At 41.2% G+C, this 15,970-nt stretch overlaps 1 protein-coding gene across 2 annotated transcripts in view; it reads right to left on the bottom strand.

Moving 5' to 3' along the window:
* Positions 1-13,845: 13,845 nt before the first annotated feature.
* The window catches only part of cdon (cell adhesion associated, oncogene regulated), a 32,029-nt gene continuing 29,904 nt past the window's right edge, over positions 13,846-15,970 (bottom strand). For both annotated transcript variants that reach the window (XM_044202605.1, XM_044202606.1), the window contains 2 exons: positions 15,664-15,926; positions 13,846-14,571 (listed from right to left, as the gene is read on the bottom strand). In XM_044202605.1, the coding sequence (XP_044058540.1) occupies positions 14,417-14,571; positions 15,664-15,926 (418 nt within the window). In that variant the 3' untranslated portion in view covers positions 13,846-14,416. The remainder of the gene's footprint in view (positions 14,572-15,663; positions 15,927-15,970) is intronic.

Below are 15,970 nucleotides of genomic sequence, written 5' to 3' on the forward strand. Positions count from 1 at the left end.
GCCGTGTGCGAGTGGGCGGGAACATGGCAGCATGCGGTCTCAGCCAATCCACAACCAGACACTGGGAACTGTGTGCACAAACTGCAGGTCACAGAGCAGTTTGTTTAGTGTGTGTGTGTTTGTGTGTGCGCGTATGTGGGCTACATGCCTATGCTGGACCAGACCATGATATAGAATCTGTGCTCCCCTCCACTCTCTCTGAATCCTGTCTATGTAATTGATCCCAGACTGGACATTTGAGTTGCCAGCAGCGATTCATATCGTTTTTATCTTTTAGACAAGCCCTCTACTGCTTCCAGATGGGGAAGGCACTCCAGGGTTCAAGTTTGTTTTTGAAAAAAATGTAATGCTTTAATGTCTTTACCTTACAAAAACCATGCAGCAAGAGGAGAAACCTACATGAGTGTGATACAGCCTGTCACAGATTTTTGTCACTGTAAAATTCAAGTAAGATGTTGTATCTGAAATTTGAACGTCTAATATCACATCTACATGTAATCTACACTTCAGTTTATGTTGAACAAAAAAAAGAAACTCACTATTTCAAAGTTCAGTTTTCAAAATTTGTTTATTTTACAACTGTGAGAACACAAGTCTCTTTCTACTCATAATATTCATAGGGTCCAATTAATGAGGGAGGAACAAAAGCAACAGTTACTTGGACAAAATTACTGCCCACTTTACAGTCACCTTTCCCACCCCAAAAAGCTTGCGTGACCTCCTTCATATAAATGGCAGAAACCACTTCAGCAAGAACAAGTATCCATTTAAGAGCTTGTAAAGTAGCTGAAGGGAACAGAAAGACGAGAAGAATTAGTCTCTCGCTGAAGGTGGGTTTTACCTTTGTCTTACATAGAAACATCTGTCACATGTTATTGAGGTGCTTGAGATTACAAGAAACTGTCCAGCCAAGTCATAAACATTTGCAATAAAGTTTTTTGTTCATTAAATGTATTATTTTTTGAATTTATAAATAACTTTTTGTAATGCAAACAGAACTTTAAATTATTATTCACAGGCCTGTGCAGACTTTTACAGTAAGCCATATTTCATTGTGTACTGGTCTTAAGCAAACGTGACAGTGAAACTCAGGGAGACAATATTTGTTAAAAATTTGTACAAATGTACAAATTTAGTTTCTGACACTATATAGATGAAAGGCTGGTTAGCTAAACTGGTGGCTGATTTTAAGCTAGCCAACTATATAGCCATTAACTTAAATAAATAAATAAATAATGATAAAATACTGCGATAAACCATGCAGCCTCTTTTGAAGTTTATAATGTTTATCAGCTACAGAACAATCATACAGCAGAGAACAGCAGAATTATAGGCACCTCCATATTTAATGTGTCAGCCTGAGTCACCAACAAGTTGAGCACCCCTGTTGGCTAAGTGTGTTAACATCAGTGTTAAAAAGTCGCCAACCTCAAACTCCAACACTACTTAAAGAGAATATGAAAATCTAAAGATTCTTTTTTACTATATTTTGAAACGAAATCAGTGGAACACAATCTCCTCTTCTCCTGTATGCTGGCAATATTTCTTAAAAACCTGGTGTGTAGGATTAAACCTGCTTTCACTCATTCAAAGTGACTATGAAGCTTGAATGGTAAAGATCAAATTCTTTTGTTCCCTTTGTTGCGAAAAAGTGATTTCATTAGCGTTATTTCACAGCAACAGCATCAGCTGCATTTCATTAATATGTCAGTATGAAAGCTGATCACCAGTTGTAGTGGTTCAGACTTGAGCCAACAGTTGGGTTGGGTAATACACATACTAGCAGCAAGCAGCATGCACACATTGGCAGCTATGAACTGACTAGATGTTAGCTGAGATCATAGTTGGTTTCATGAAGTCACTATAGATTATAGATATATTTATTCCTCTAAGGTTTCAACACATGAAGCCTGAAAACATGTAGTTAGGTCCAGAAATTCACTCAATGAGTGTTATGTTGTCCTGTGAATTTGAACGTGATACTCATTTCATTTAAGAGAATGGAAGAAGCTCTTAATGATTTTATAGAAATGTTGATGCATTTTAAACCTTATTTTTTGCTATGAATGCTAATCATCTGTGAAATATAAAAATAAACATCTCTGCATATTAAGTGACCCCATGTGAGATCCTGCAGGTTGAGAAACTCCGCTGTAAGGATCAGATTTCTGCCACTCTTGAATCAGCAAGTGCCGACCAGCATCATGCACATTCACACCCCCGCTTGCACAAATTAGTGCTGCACTCGTAAATTACACACAAGATATATTTTTTTTCTTGAAGACGAAGGAGTTAAACCATGTTTGACAACTCCATTACACCACTGGAAACAAAATAGTAATTTCACTGTCATGTTTGAAGCATTTTTGAAGCTTTCTGTTGAGGGAGTCTGATAATTTGCTGTCGTACATCTGGTGATAAATTGGATAATAATACATAGTGTTCCCCAAATGCTGCAGCATAAACAGTTTGAACAGGAACACAAGGGTCGCAGTGACAGTGAAATATGTCGTGTGACACTGAAGGAAAAAAATGTTAGCATCTGCCCAAAGCAATTTAAACACCTGTGTTTCTGTTTCAGCCCATTTACTACACATCACATACTGCACACTTAACATCACTGATGATCATGTTATTGAACTGTGTTTTTACCAACTTCCAGGTATTCGCGTTAGTTCCATTCATTTCAGAACACAGTGAAAATCAATATACAAAGGCTTTCATTCACTTAGTTCTAATCCGTCACAGTGAACATTACGTCACAGTGTTGGATGGTAATGCAGGTGTAAAGGCAGACTGACTGAAAATCGCTGCATTACACACATCATCATCATCATCATCATCATCATCATCACTTTTACAAAAAAATACAAAACTGCAATAGATTACATCACATTCATTTAGCAGACGCTTTTGTCTAAAAGGGACTCACAGTAAGTGCATTCAGCCTACTCGGAACAAGAGTTAGATGACATCAAAAATTGTAAGTGCATTGCATTAATTATTGGGCAAGATTCTGTAGTGTCAATAGTGTAATTTTCAGTCTGTGTTGACTTTCATGAAGTATGGCAATGAATGGCTGGAAAAACAAAAGAAAAGATTCCCGCACACAACCCCGTATTCCCCACAACATTGTTTTTTACACTTCGGCTTTTGTACAGATTAAACAAACAAGATATAACATGTTGATTACTGCTCTTTAGAGGTGCTACTAGGCATATTTGTTTTACCTTTGGACAGAGCCAGGTTAGCTGTTTACCCCTGTTTCCAGTCTTTATGATAATCTAAGTTAACCAGCTGCACATATTTAGTGGTATTGATCTTATTAAAACATGCAACGACACTGGTATGGTCCTTTAAATGATCACCTGCCCCCCAGTCTCAAGACAGTTCCTTGTCATGGTGCTTCACCATAAATGTATCACTACAACTACTTTTTGTTGAGTACTTTTTGTTTCAATCCTGGGCATTTCTTGTTAATGAGACTACATGTAGGCATTTGATTTTACACAAAATAATGCTTTGTGGCCAGTGTCACAGCCACAAACACATTTAACATAGACAACATTTGTGACAAAAAAAGAAAGAAAACTGAAAGGTAATCATCAAAATCACACATTCAGCTGATTCTTTAGCATTTCGTGAACATGCACAGGTATTTGGTTTCCGAGATACAATTAAGAGTTTTTGGAACTTCTCACTGACCTCACAATCACACAAACCCCATAAATTACAGTAGTTTCAGAACATGCTCAAAGATGGTAAAAATCAAGAGGAATATGTTAAAATCAGTTAGGTTGTCCCTTTTTTACAATATACACACTTGATTTTGTTGTAGTAACGTCAAAGCAGAACTTGCTGCAGTCACTGTTGCCTTCAATATGGCCCTATAGGCTTTATAAAACACAGTATGTAAAACCACCAGATGAATATTCATTGAGCAAACCACTGTGCCAACCTCACTCTCCCAATCTGATATGATGATATTCTGACTAAATGAATTAAACCAGAGAAAGCTCAGCCAAAAAAAGCCCAAAGCTCTGGATTATTGCATGTTCCTCTTGTTCCCTGCCCTCAGCTGCCATGGGAGACTCTGGAAAACAAAGAGGCCTATGACAGACCACCTGCTCAGAGAGGATTGTGGGTATGAGCTACTGTACACTAAACAGCTGAACCAGGAGCAGTATGAGGGTCCCGGGGGGAGAAAGGCTGGAGAAGGGGGCGGTGCTTGAGGGGGGGGTAAACTGGGCCAGATGAGGTGGTCTTGTGAAAATGGTTGCAGAGGTCGTGGCTATATGTGGCATATCTGCTTCCCGGATCCTGATGGACAGTGGTCAAATCTACGCTCAGTACATAAATACTCCATGCTACATTAGCTGCCAAAGCCTTTCCATATGTTGTTTGCAAAAGCCCTCTATGGTGCTTAAACCCCAAACCCCATCTGGCTCTTTCCAGGTCAGCTCGTCCAGGACTTCACACACGTTCCCTGACATGGACCTGCTTTCTGCTTCACAAGAGGGGAGAGTGCCAGGCCCTCTGTACTCCTGTGGTTTACATACCCAACCTAGCATGTCGCAAGCTCCACTCCGACCAGCACACTATAAAAAATGACCACAGTCAGACCCTGTTTAGTATTACACTGAGTCTTAACATTGTATCCTCCTGAAACCAAACTAAAACTTCTGTTAGTGGAGTGAGACAACTCCTGTTCGATCCAATGTGGGTTCTCTTGTTACAGGACTCTGTGAGTGTAAACATCTTGAAACAAGGCAGAATAAGCAGATCTTTCCACTAGTCTCAAGAGAACAACACTTGATTCAAGTAAATTGTTTACACAAGTTGATTTTAATTGGGAACAAGTTAAATAATCATACCCCAATGACAGATTTTCCTTCTTGTTTTGAGAAAAACAAGATGTCAACACTGAACATTTAACTTAAGGACTTGCTGTGATGTAAGTTTTGAGCAGTGCAAGTAATCATCAAATCCATTCTAGTTTCGCTGTGAGAGCAAATTTATCTACAGGCCTTTGATAGCCAGTTCAGCTCATCCATTGAAAACCAGAACAATTCTTCTCAGTTATCACAAAGCCACGTGAAAAATACAGAGCAGCGCCATTATTTTCATCAATTAACATTTATTTATTATTTAGAGTTAAATCTTTTACTTAAACGTTTATCTAAGGATGGCAATGTCCATTGTTCGGTCACTTTGTCTATCCAACACTTTGTAGCACTGAATATTATCAGAAGTCAGTAAAGTTTTTGGCTTTTTCATTCAAGTTTGTCCATCTGAATACACTAGTTTTGAGGACTAATTAAAAGAATTATTTCAGACATACAGAATGTGGTTCTCCATTCTACGCCCAAAGTACTCACCACCTGCTTTTTGCCTTAAAGCAATAGTTCGACATTTTAGGAAATACGCTTGTTCACTTTTTTGCCGAGAGCTGGATGAGAAGATCGATACCACTCTCACATTCATATGGTAAATATGTAGCTACAGCCAGCTAGTTTAGATTAGGATAAAGACAGGAAGTAGTCAGACGATATAACATGTTAATAACTGAGCTTTAGAGGTGCTGGTAGATTGATTTTTTTTTTTACCTTTTTACAGAGCCAGGCTAGCTGTTAACCCTTGTTCCCAGTCTTGGCAAAGCTAAGCTAACCAGCTGCTGGTTGTAGATTTATAGGACAGCTAAACGAGAGGTATCAATCTTCTCCTCAAACTCTCGGCAAGAAAGTGATTAAGCCTATGTCACCAAATCTCCAACTAGATATCACACCCATATACTTGCTTTAAGTATATGGGTGTGATGTCTACTGTACTTTTGAAACTCGTTTCCGGTGCAAATCACTTGATTGTAATATTTCGGGTATTATTTCAGCTATGTATTTGAAACTGTAGTAAGTACAAGTGGAGTTATCTCACCCCTACTGACCTATTTTGTCACTTGTAAGAAAACCTGATTCTAGTACCACACTAAACTTAGATATTAGAAAGAAAACTATTTGTGCATGGCTGCAGGACTGCAGAGGTTATTCGTAGCTTAGCTGTAAAACAATATTTTGTGCCTGTGTGCTCCTGGGGCTCAGTTGAGGAGAGAGGCCCCTTCCTGCTGCCCTTGTCCCAAGGCCAGTCAGCTGTGGCTGTGCTCTCCTCTGTGATTGAGGTAGGGGCTCAACAGGGAGTCCTCTGCAGAGGAGCCCAGCATGGTGAGTTCTGAGGCTATGAGATGAGTGAGCCAGGAGGGAAATGGAGGTCATGGGGGTGGGCCTCTGTGCTTTACAAGCACAAGCCTCTGCACAGCCTTGCTTACCTCCGCTTGCCTGGCAGATAAATGATGATAGAGCAGAAATATATGGTAAGCTAGCCAATATATGTTAGCCTGTCTACCAGAATAGTACAACAGCCTCGCTCCACCTCCTCAATGTGTGGTCCCTGACACAACTGTCAATTGAAGAAAAAGCAGCAAGGAGGAGGAGGAAGAGGAAACCTCCCAGATGCGGCAAGCATGAGATGTATGGGACTCAAGCCTAAGGATGGCGGGGCACAGAGGACAGCTACACTTACAAAAGAGGAAGTCAACATTACTGGACACTGGACAACTCTGATAAAACCTGAGAAAAAAATAAACACAGTGGCTGTACAGCACTGTGAAAATAAAGCAAAAGAAAAGAAAATCAGAATCTCATTAGATGATAAGTGGAAACACACATCCTCACTGTAAACCAGCACAGACTAGTTTTCTCATCCAGAGATTGAATCATCTGCTGTTAAGCTTTAGTAACACATTCCAATACAGGTGGTCTTCTGAAATGAGAGGTTAGCTTTGCGTTCAACAATGCCAGTGGTAATGACTGATCTAATCATAGGGCACGCTCACAGAACCCACCTGTTTTGCCAGCTTTGCTCTCACATAAAATGCAGTGTTGCCAAGCGCTCACAGTCTGGGCGGGTGGCACATGTTAGGGTGGCAGTAATGTGTTACCCAGATCCCTATATAGTCCCAGCTATCTGGGTCTGATTCTGTTCTCTCATCTGCTGCCAAGAACAAAAAAAGTTGCTCAAACTTGGCCTGGCCGGATCCGCTCAATGGGGCACTGCACCTGAAAGCTTTTACAGGGCTAAGAGGGTCCAGATAAGATGCGACCTTCCCTTTGTCGCCAACTCCCCCCACACCGACCACCATCCAAAACATTTTGTTTTTCAACGACTCACATTTTCCAGTCGCCTGGCCTTCTTCCTTCCCAATTTTTTTAAAGTTGCAAGCAGCCAGGCAGCAAATCAGGCAGGAAGCCAGCAGATGTGGCAGGCCCTTGTGTGCAGTTCTGCACCACTTAGAAAGGATGTGCTTCACCAGTAAAGAATTTGGTCAGCTCTTACTCCAACAGGACAGGACTTATTGGTCCCATTAATGACAAATCACACTCTCTCTTTGTCATAGCTTGGATGTTATAGCCTGCTGCAGCAGCTGCAAGACGGTTGTGTCAGCTGCCTGGCTGCACTGGCATGGGCTTAAACTTTTACTGTGCACAAAATGAATGTATTGTATTGAGTAGGATAATTGTATTGCTTCTTTAAGGCCTAATTCAGATCAAATACAATATAAACTGACTTTTCTGAAGTAGGGTGCAAAAGCTAAAACAAATTACTGCCCGTAATGCAAGGTCAACTTGCAATTCCCAGAGCTTTTGACCGTATCCCACAGCCCTCTTCAGCAAATAGGACTTGCTCAGGTGTCATCACATGACCTCAGCCACATGATAACAGGTGGTTATGGTGTAAAACCAAGTTATTCCCTTAGTTTTGATGGTAAACAAATACAATTTTGTCAAATTAAAATTATTAGAATACTATTTTTACACTGTTTTAAAGTTAGAAAGGAGAGACAAATTATTATTATTTTAAAGCATTTCTAATTGATTTCTGGCAGACTGTAGGCTGGGGTACAAGCCAGTGGAGTGCAAGTAACTTAAAACTGCCTTCCAACAAGTTAATAGTTCTTTCCAAAAGAAGCTAAAAGTCGCCCAAATGTGTTAACTTCTCATAAACTTGTTGTCTTTCTTTGTTAGGAGGTTAAGAGTGGTTTATATCAATGTGGAAGTCCAAAGAGTTTGCAGCATGTCTTGTTTTCCTGCAAAAACACAGTAGTCTCCTGACTATCCCCTTTTCTGTCTTCCTCTCTTGTTGCTGCTCATTTGCAAACATTTTGGTCTTTCGTACATAATCTTCAGGTCAATATTTTCCATTGCAATATACTGCTTGGCAATTTTATCAGAAACATCACTGTGTAATGTGTTTATTAGCCTGTCAGTGTTTCTCTGACACATCTTTGAACTTCATCTACCAGTCCACTCTGCCCTCAGAAACCATGTTGTTTTATATTGCATTTTTATTACATCTGTCTGTCTTCCAGCAGCCTTCTAAATTTAGTCCTCCTCTTCTCCCCCAAAAGAGCTGAACACTAAGCCCTTACTAATTAGAGACTTTTCCTCAGTCTGGGGCTGCCTCCAGTAAGAGCAGGTTTATGGGCTTGCAGGGCAGCACTGCTCAGCTTCAGCCTCTTCTGTTGCAGCTAGCAGGCCCAAACATCAACCAGTTTTTACTGGCGGCTGCTGCGTGGCACCACTAATGATGCTCACTCTTTGTCTCCTCCTAAATCTAGTCTAAACAGAGCTTTTTTCGTTACACCAGAGATACTTGCATGGGTTCAACAACCATTTAAGGATTTTGGGACTAATATCCATACATGAATTATGCAAAAACCCATGCATTTTTAAGTGTCTATGTGCACTGCTTCCATGATTCACACTTGTCTAAGCCTGGAGACGACACAGTGTTGTCCTCTGAGTCATGAGAAAACCAGTTATCAGTAGATGACATCAATCAGTGGTGATTTTGTTCAGGCTGCATGCCTCTCATACGATAAATAATAACTTGCATGTGTTTCCGTGGGAGCCTCTGCGCCGATTTTCCGACCTTGCCGGGTCCTGGTTTTCATTTCAGTGATAGAATTTCTAAAAAGGCTATCTACACCAGTTTATTCAATAATATATGAGGCGATGGCATCATCCTGACACCCTACACCTTTCACTCTCAGGTCTAGCCATTAGCCCAGTCATGAGTGGAGAGCTGGAGAGACAGGCAAAATGAAGCGACACTGGAGAGGTGGAAGCGCTGATGAATAATTGAAAGTGAATCCAGTGTAGTTTGAAAGAATTCTCCATGTCTGTCCTCCAGCCTTGCTCAGTCACTCTCAATGTGTACAGCAGTGTGGACTGGAGAGGAGACACGCTTTCACCACTGTGATAGGCTTTAAATAGCCTCCTGACTTGAGAGTTCCAGTTGAAGCTTTGTGGCACCACAGGGAGTCTGAGGATGATTCCTTATTTCTGCTTGCTTCTCTGCTGGCTGGCTCTTCCTCTACAAGGTAAAGGCTCATTGTACTTTAGCTTACTTTAACAACAAAGATGTTGTGTTGGAGACAAGTTGAGGCGAGTAGACTATCACAAACTGCTGTCATTATGTCAAATTGCTAAGCGCAGCCAGAGGGAGGGACATAGAATTGGATCCATCAAATAGGCCAGAGGCAGATAAATTACAGTACTAGTGTGTTTAATTATATGTTGTTCGTCCTCAAGAGCTGACGCAGTCCATTCCAAACGAACTGTGAGGTCTTGCAAAAGTTTTCTGAAGACACTTATTAATAAACATCTGTCAATAGTGAGCTTGTAGAAGCTGTTTTTGTTGATGTGTAGAAAACAACACAAGAGATTTTCTTTCCTCACAGTAATAGTAACTGACTCTGGCTGTCGTGTGTTACAGGTCTGGAGATACTTGACCCTGAGGAGGTGGAATACATTCGCTCCAATGCTACAGCAACAGTGGGAGGCTCAGTCACCTTGGACTGTGGTTCCACCATGCCCACCATCTTCATCTGGGGATTCACCAAATCAGGAACTGATAATAATGTAGCAGTGGCTTACAACTACGGACAGGGCCCAAAGCTCCAGTCTCAGTCCAGCAGCCTGGGCCATATGCAGGTACCCGTCAACACCTCTGCTTTACTCATAGAGGAGCTTCAGACAGATGCAGAGGGGATGTACACCTGCCAGGCTTTGTATGATACAGATGAAGGGGCCAGGATAACTTTCTACTTTACCCGGCTGGATGTGGAGGACGACTGATGACATTTTTTTTTACATCATTCTCATCATTTCATTAGTGTGCTACATTAATGTCCACTTTTAGGATTCGTGACCACTGTGTGTATCTTCAAACCATCTGCTTTAAAGAGTTGGTTCATCCACATTCCAGAAAACATATTCTCAAAGTCCTGGTTACTCTGGATAATCATCGCTGTGTACAATTTTATCAGAAGCTATTTCTATTGAAGAAAAAAAACAATGACATTTTGTTCTGTGAATTGTCCAGGGTAGCAGTTTCCCAGCACTTTCTGGATGGACACATTGCTGTACAATTTCTAAAGGTCATTTTTCAATTCTGTAAGCATCACAAATAAAATTCCACTCACCTCCATTGTACTGGGATGGAGGCAGAAATCGCAGAAACAGGTAACTCAAAACCTGGGCAAATAAACCCAAAACTCCCGGGCTAAATACCACAAGAGTTAAGTGAGAAAATGTGTTTTTTGTCATTTGGATGAACCACACTGGACTGTACACTGAAACATTTCGATCAGTGAAAGACTGTGCTATTGTCTCCTGCAATCTTTGTGGCTATATAAACTTACCAAGCGCAACACCATGTAGACCTGAGGTTGTGGTTTCCATTTCAAATACTTCACCAGTCTTGAATTGTGTTTATTATTAAAACCATCTGGATAGTGGCTTCATTAGACAAAACAATTTTTTGCTTTCTGTTTGATTTTCTTGAAATATATTGTTCATTACTGTTTCTGCTTAATTCTAATAGCCCCCCTGCTGTGTTGTTTTCTTTCTTTAAGTGCATTAGACGGTCTTCGTTATTTAACTACTGTTTCTTGTCACTTTCAACAGTGAGAAATTGTGGCAACTCTAGAGCATACTGACACATCTCAACACATCGCTGGAGGCCACAAACACTCATTCCTGAATAATTTCTGGGGAACATTTAAGCTCCTTTGAACTGACAGATACCTTGACAGAAATCCTTGCACATAAAACAAATGTTCTCTTAAAGAATTAATCCGTATAAAATAAACAATACATTACTCATATCTGTGCACAGATATCCTAGAGTGCTTGGTGAATAAAAATTACATTATGAATTATTTTTCAGCAAGTGTGGCTCTCAGAATGTCTTCTGACTCATGTGAATACCATTCATTTCATTCTGAAAGTTAGTTCATGTCAACAGGTCCTGTTGACAGGAAGAAAAAAACAATTAATAAATGGATGCAGCTGGGATAAAGATGAGACAGTGTTTCTGGTTTTCCCCTGATTATAACCAACAGGTGCAGTGTACAAATGTTGTGGTTACATGAGCATGAAAACCCAACTGAATGTAGGCTGCGTGGCATCTTCATGCATCAAGACTTGAGCCTGAAAACAAATAAATACATATACATCCTCGAGGGAACATATAGATTATTAGTCATATAAGCTCATGATTTGCAGGGACCCACTTTAAAGCCGTTGGAGTTCATCCAACCACAACGTGCTTCACTTGGGGTTTGTGACATCTCAAGGATAAAACCGCCCGGGGCTGAATCAAGCGAGTTAACAACACACTGCCTGATTCATAAGAATTGCATTCATTCAGGGTGTGCTGGAGAGGGGAGAGAGAGGAAGAATGGTGGGCGGAGGGGAGAGGGACTGGCGTTAACAGGTCGGCTCTGCAGCAAGGGGCAGAAATTCCAGGGCGGACAATGAGCTTTCTTGTTCCCATGGGCTCCTTAATGAAGGGGTGTAGCTGCGTGGGTAGAGGGTGCAGGGCAGGGCTGAGGGAGAGTGCCGACTGATAGACGTGGGAGATGGAGAAGCAGCTCATTTAGAGACAACCTTGCCCTTATCTTCTCCTCATCAGCCCAGCCTGCATCTGTCAGCATCCCCTCTCCCTCCCCGGACCATTTCTCTTTCGTTTCCAGCTTCATTTCCTACCCATTGTTTTGTTCCTTTTTTGTCCTAATGTCAGCATGAGAATCATAATGGACACTCGAATGAGCTACTGCATGGAAATAAAATAAAATATGAAAGGAAACTTAATGAGACTGTGCAGAGAATGGCCAGTTCTTACCATCATTCCGGGACGTGAGTCATTTTTTGTTTTGGACTCACCACAAAAACAAAATCACAAAAACTTCTAGGCTGAGAAATTCAGGCAGGCTATTCCTGGGAAAGAACTGAGTTTAAGTCAAGTAAACTGAACGAATGCCGCCAGCCTCCATTGAGACTAAAAATAACAGCCGGAAGAGGCTATGCCACGCCTCAGCAGCAGGCGAGTAAATCCGGGTGCCAGGAATATCCCGTATACCATCAGGGGGAGGAGAGATGCCAGGCGAGCCAGGGCCTGAGGACTGGCAGCCGACTCTGGCACAAACACAGGCAGACAGGCACCAGGCATGGAAAGCCTGCACCACAGTCATCCTCAGTGAAGCCCAGCCAGCCCTGTCATCTGCCCACTGCAATCCTATCAACTCCAATCAGCCAGCACACCATGGAGATTATTTTAAAACCAATGGAGGGTTTAAGCCTGCACAAAATGGGTTTGGCAAATGCAGGCTGAAACCTGAGAAGAGTATATTATAACTGTTATGAATGAGTTATCTGCAGTATTTTCACACATCAGGAGCATCGCACATCAACTTTTGACGACAGAATTACTCATTTCAACTCACCCCCCTTCTATTTCTATTATTATTTCTGATATACCACTGTCCATTTTGTTCTTTACAGCGAGATACATCAGACAACTTTGCATGTTAGCAGCTCCAACTGCCAGTGCTCATCCACTGGCTCAAACCCCAGAAATCATGGAATGTAATGTCATTAAACTGGGACAGATGGCCATTATTTTTTACCAACCTTCCCACTTTGTGAAACAAAATAATATATTTTACCACTTAGCCCCTAGTGGTACCCAGCCATGCAAATAGTTTTGACTTCACATGTTAAAGTCAATAGCCTTGTGTGTGTTCATAAACAACCTTTTACTCTTGACAATCCAAAGACATCAATGCTCACTAACTGAGACTACTTCTTTGTAGGTATAATGAAATGAAACAATCTGCTTTATCGGGGTTAAGCGAAACGTTTTTTGTGATTTGGGTGATCTGACCCTTTAATACCAAGAATGCCACATTGATAAGAGAGGATAAAGTTTTCTCTGGATGGAGCATTTGCTGCTATTAATGACACAGTTTGTGGTTTAGATTTAGATTTAGTTCGTCCTGTGGCTGGAGATTTGCACCCGACACCAGAATTTCACCTGGCCAGATAAACTTCAACTGTGTGACCTCAAAATTAGAAAGGATGGGAATGTATTCTGTTACTAGCAGCAGAGCAGTTTGTGTGAGAGGGCTGCTCACGCTTAATTCTGTTTTAATGTAACTACTCCACTTCTCTAACAGATTGGGGCCAGTAGGTCAACAGTGCTCTCAAAGCAACAGTGCATTTGGCGTAAAGTGATGAGCTATCAAGTATTCACTGAAGCAAAGAGCAGCAGCCTTAATCTGAACAGTGAAGGGAGTGTTCACCCCATTCAGGGGTCACTGCAGTGGAACAGCCCATCACAGAGCCACATCAAAGGCTTGCCAGAAATATCGATGGGTTTGGATCGAGGCCGGGAAATTCACTACGTCAATCATTCATTGGCTGCACATGAAGGAGGGGAGGAAAGACATTGAACATAAGTTGTTGTTTACTCTTTCATATCTTCTCTTTATATTATTACAAAACTTTACACAGACAGTTGCTAATCTCCACACTTGAGTGGGGAACACAGAGGGACAAAACAACAAAAATAAAAAGTATTTCTCATCCAAAAGGCATAAATAATATAAAAGACAAACTGTTCCTTTAAAACAGATACATTCATATGAAATAATATTTTACTACAACAAAAAATAAATAAGTCATCTAAAGAGTTTTTGATCTTTAATGAGTCTTCACTCCAGTGGGATATAGTTTCTGTCTTTGAGCAACGTTTCCTTTGATTTTTGCGTTTCTCTCCATCTGGGTTTGCTCTCAGTCTCTTGTAGTCATTCTCTTTTCCCACATCGCTTATTTCAGCTCAGTCCATCGAAAGTTTTGTGTCCTTGTCACCGTAACATGCAGTGTCTCTGACTATCCCATCGCTCATCTTCTTCCTTCCTTCCTCTGTGATATTTCCACCACTGTCTCTTGTCCAGTCTCTCTGCCTGGTTTCTCTAAACCCTCCACACTGCATGAGTGTGTTTGTGTGTGGGCTGTGTTCAGACCTCCTGTGGGCTGGGCTGGATCAGCTCTCCTGCCAGGCTGCTGCTGGAGATCCACCCAGGCTTTTCGTCACAGTCCAAGTCTGGCAGGCCAAGACTCTCCCAGCACACCACAGGCCCCTCCATGTCCACACACTCCAGCTCCTCCTCAGCTGCACAGAGAGAAAGGAGAGTCTTTGGTTTATACTTCATATTAAAAAAGACAAGAACAGATTCTGGACAGACCCACAGTGTAATTTGTGGTGATGCTGCATAGTTTGTCTGCATACAACATGAGGATTGGTATTGATATAAAAACTTATGAGTAAGGCATGAAGAAGAACAGTCAGAGTTCGACTTCACAATAGTGTTGAACCATGAGGGTCTGGAGGTAAATGTTTTCACTTAATCCCTGGGAATTTGTCTTTAGCTCTAATGTCTTAAAGCAATAGTTTGACATTTTGCTTATTCGCTTTCTTACCAAGAGTTATGTGAAAAGATTGATACCACTCTGTATGGTAAATATGAAGCTATAGCCAGGAGGAGGTTAGCTTAGCTTAGCACAGACAAGCCTTATACTTACCGAACAGATAAAAGTTCAATGTTCTATTCCTGTAACTGTCTCAGCTTAAAATTACAATGAGCTATGTGGTTTATAACTAGTATATTTATATAGGTTATTGTAGAAGCCATTAGTCAATCTGATTGTAATTTTGTTATACTGCATTATTCCTACATTTATCATGAAATACTTCACTGGCCACAAGCCACCATTAAGAGACGCTACTACCATCCCAACATTAAAAGGTAAATCACACTAAATAGTTTCACTGTTGACATCGTATGCTATGCTGAAGGCGGTAAGGTCATGCCTGCCTAAAATTGATCTAGTTTTTGAATATCATATTTTCTATAGTCTTATTCTATAACCTCATGATTCAACTAATTGGTGTTTCGATTAAAAGATTATCCAAAAATTACCTGTAATTATAGATTTTCTGAAATAAATAGGAAATTCAAATGCATAACCAGGGCCAAAAAGGCAGTGCCAAGTTGCAGTTCTCTGTGGCAATTTAAACTTAATATAATTATTCAAAAAACTCAGGCAGAATCTAATGCTTTTTCTATTATCTACTGGTGCTGTATAACATAGAAGAGAGAAAATACCAGAAAGAGAGAAGAGGAAGAAAAACAGTGGTGGAGGAGGAAAAAGACAAAGTACTTGGAAAGATTTTGTGGGCATTTGGTATAAAAATGTGTCTCACCAGTGTTGTCTGCTGGACAGTTTTCATTGTTCCCGACCAGACAGCAGGAATGCTGTGAGGGCGAGGACTCCTTGTGCTCGTCTGGCTGGTACCCTGCGTCGGCCCCCTGGTCACCAGAGTGCATCTGGCTGTCGGGGCCATGGCACTGCGACGAAACCTGGCCCAGAGGCATCATCTCCAGCCCGTCCTGCTGGCACGGTGCCACACGATGCATTAGAGGCAGAGTGCCGCTGGAGAAAGTGCCATTGGTCTTGTTGTAACATCTGCTCAGAGACAGAGAGAGATGGAAAGAAAAGTGAGACACATT

The sequence above is a fragment of the Siniperca chuatsi genome, linkage group LG7 (assembly GCF_020085105.1).
Source record: "Siniperca chuatsi isolate FFG_IHB_CAS linkage group LG7, ASM2008510v1, whole genome shotgun sequence".
NCBI lineage: Eukaryota > Metazoa > Chordata > Actinopteri > Centrarchiformes > Sinipercidae > Siniperca > Siniperca chuatsi.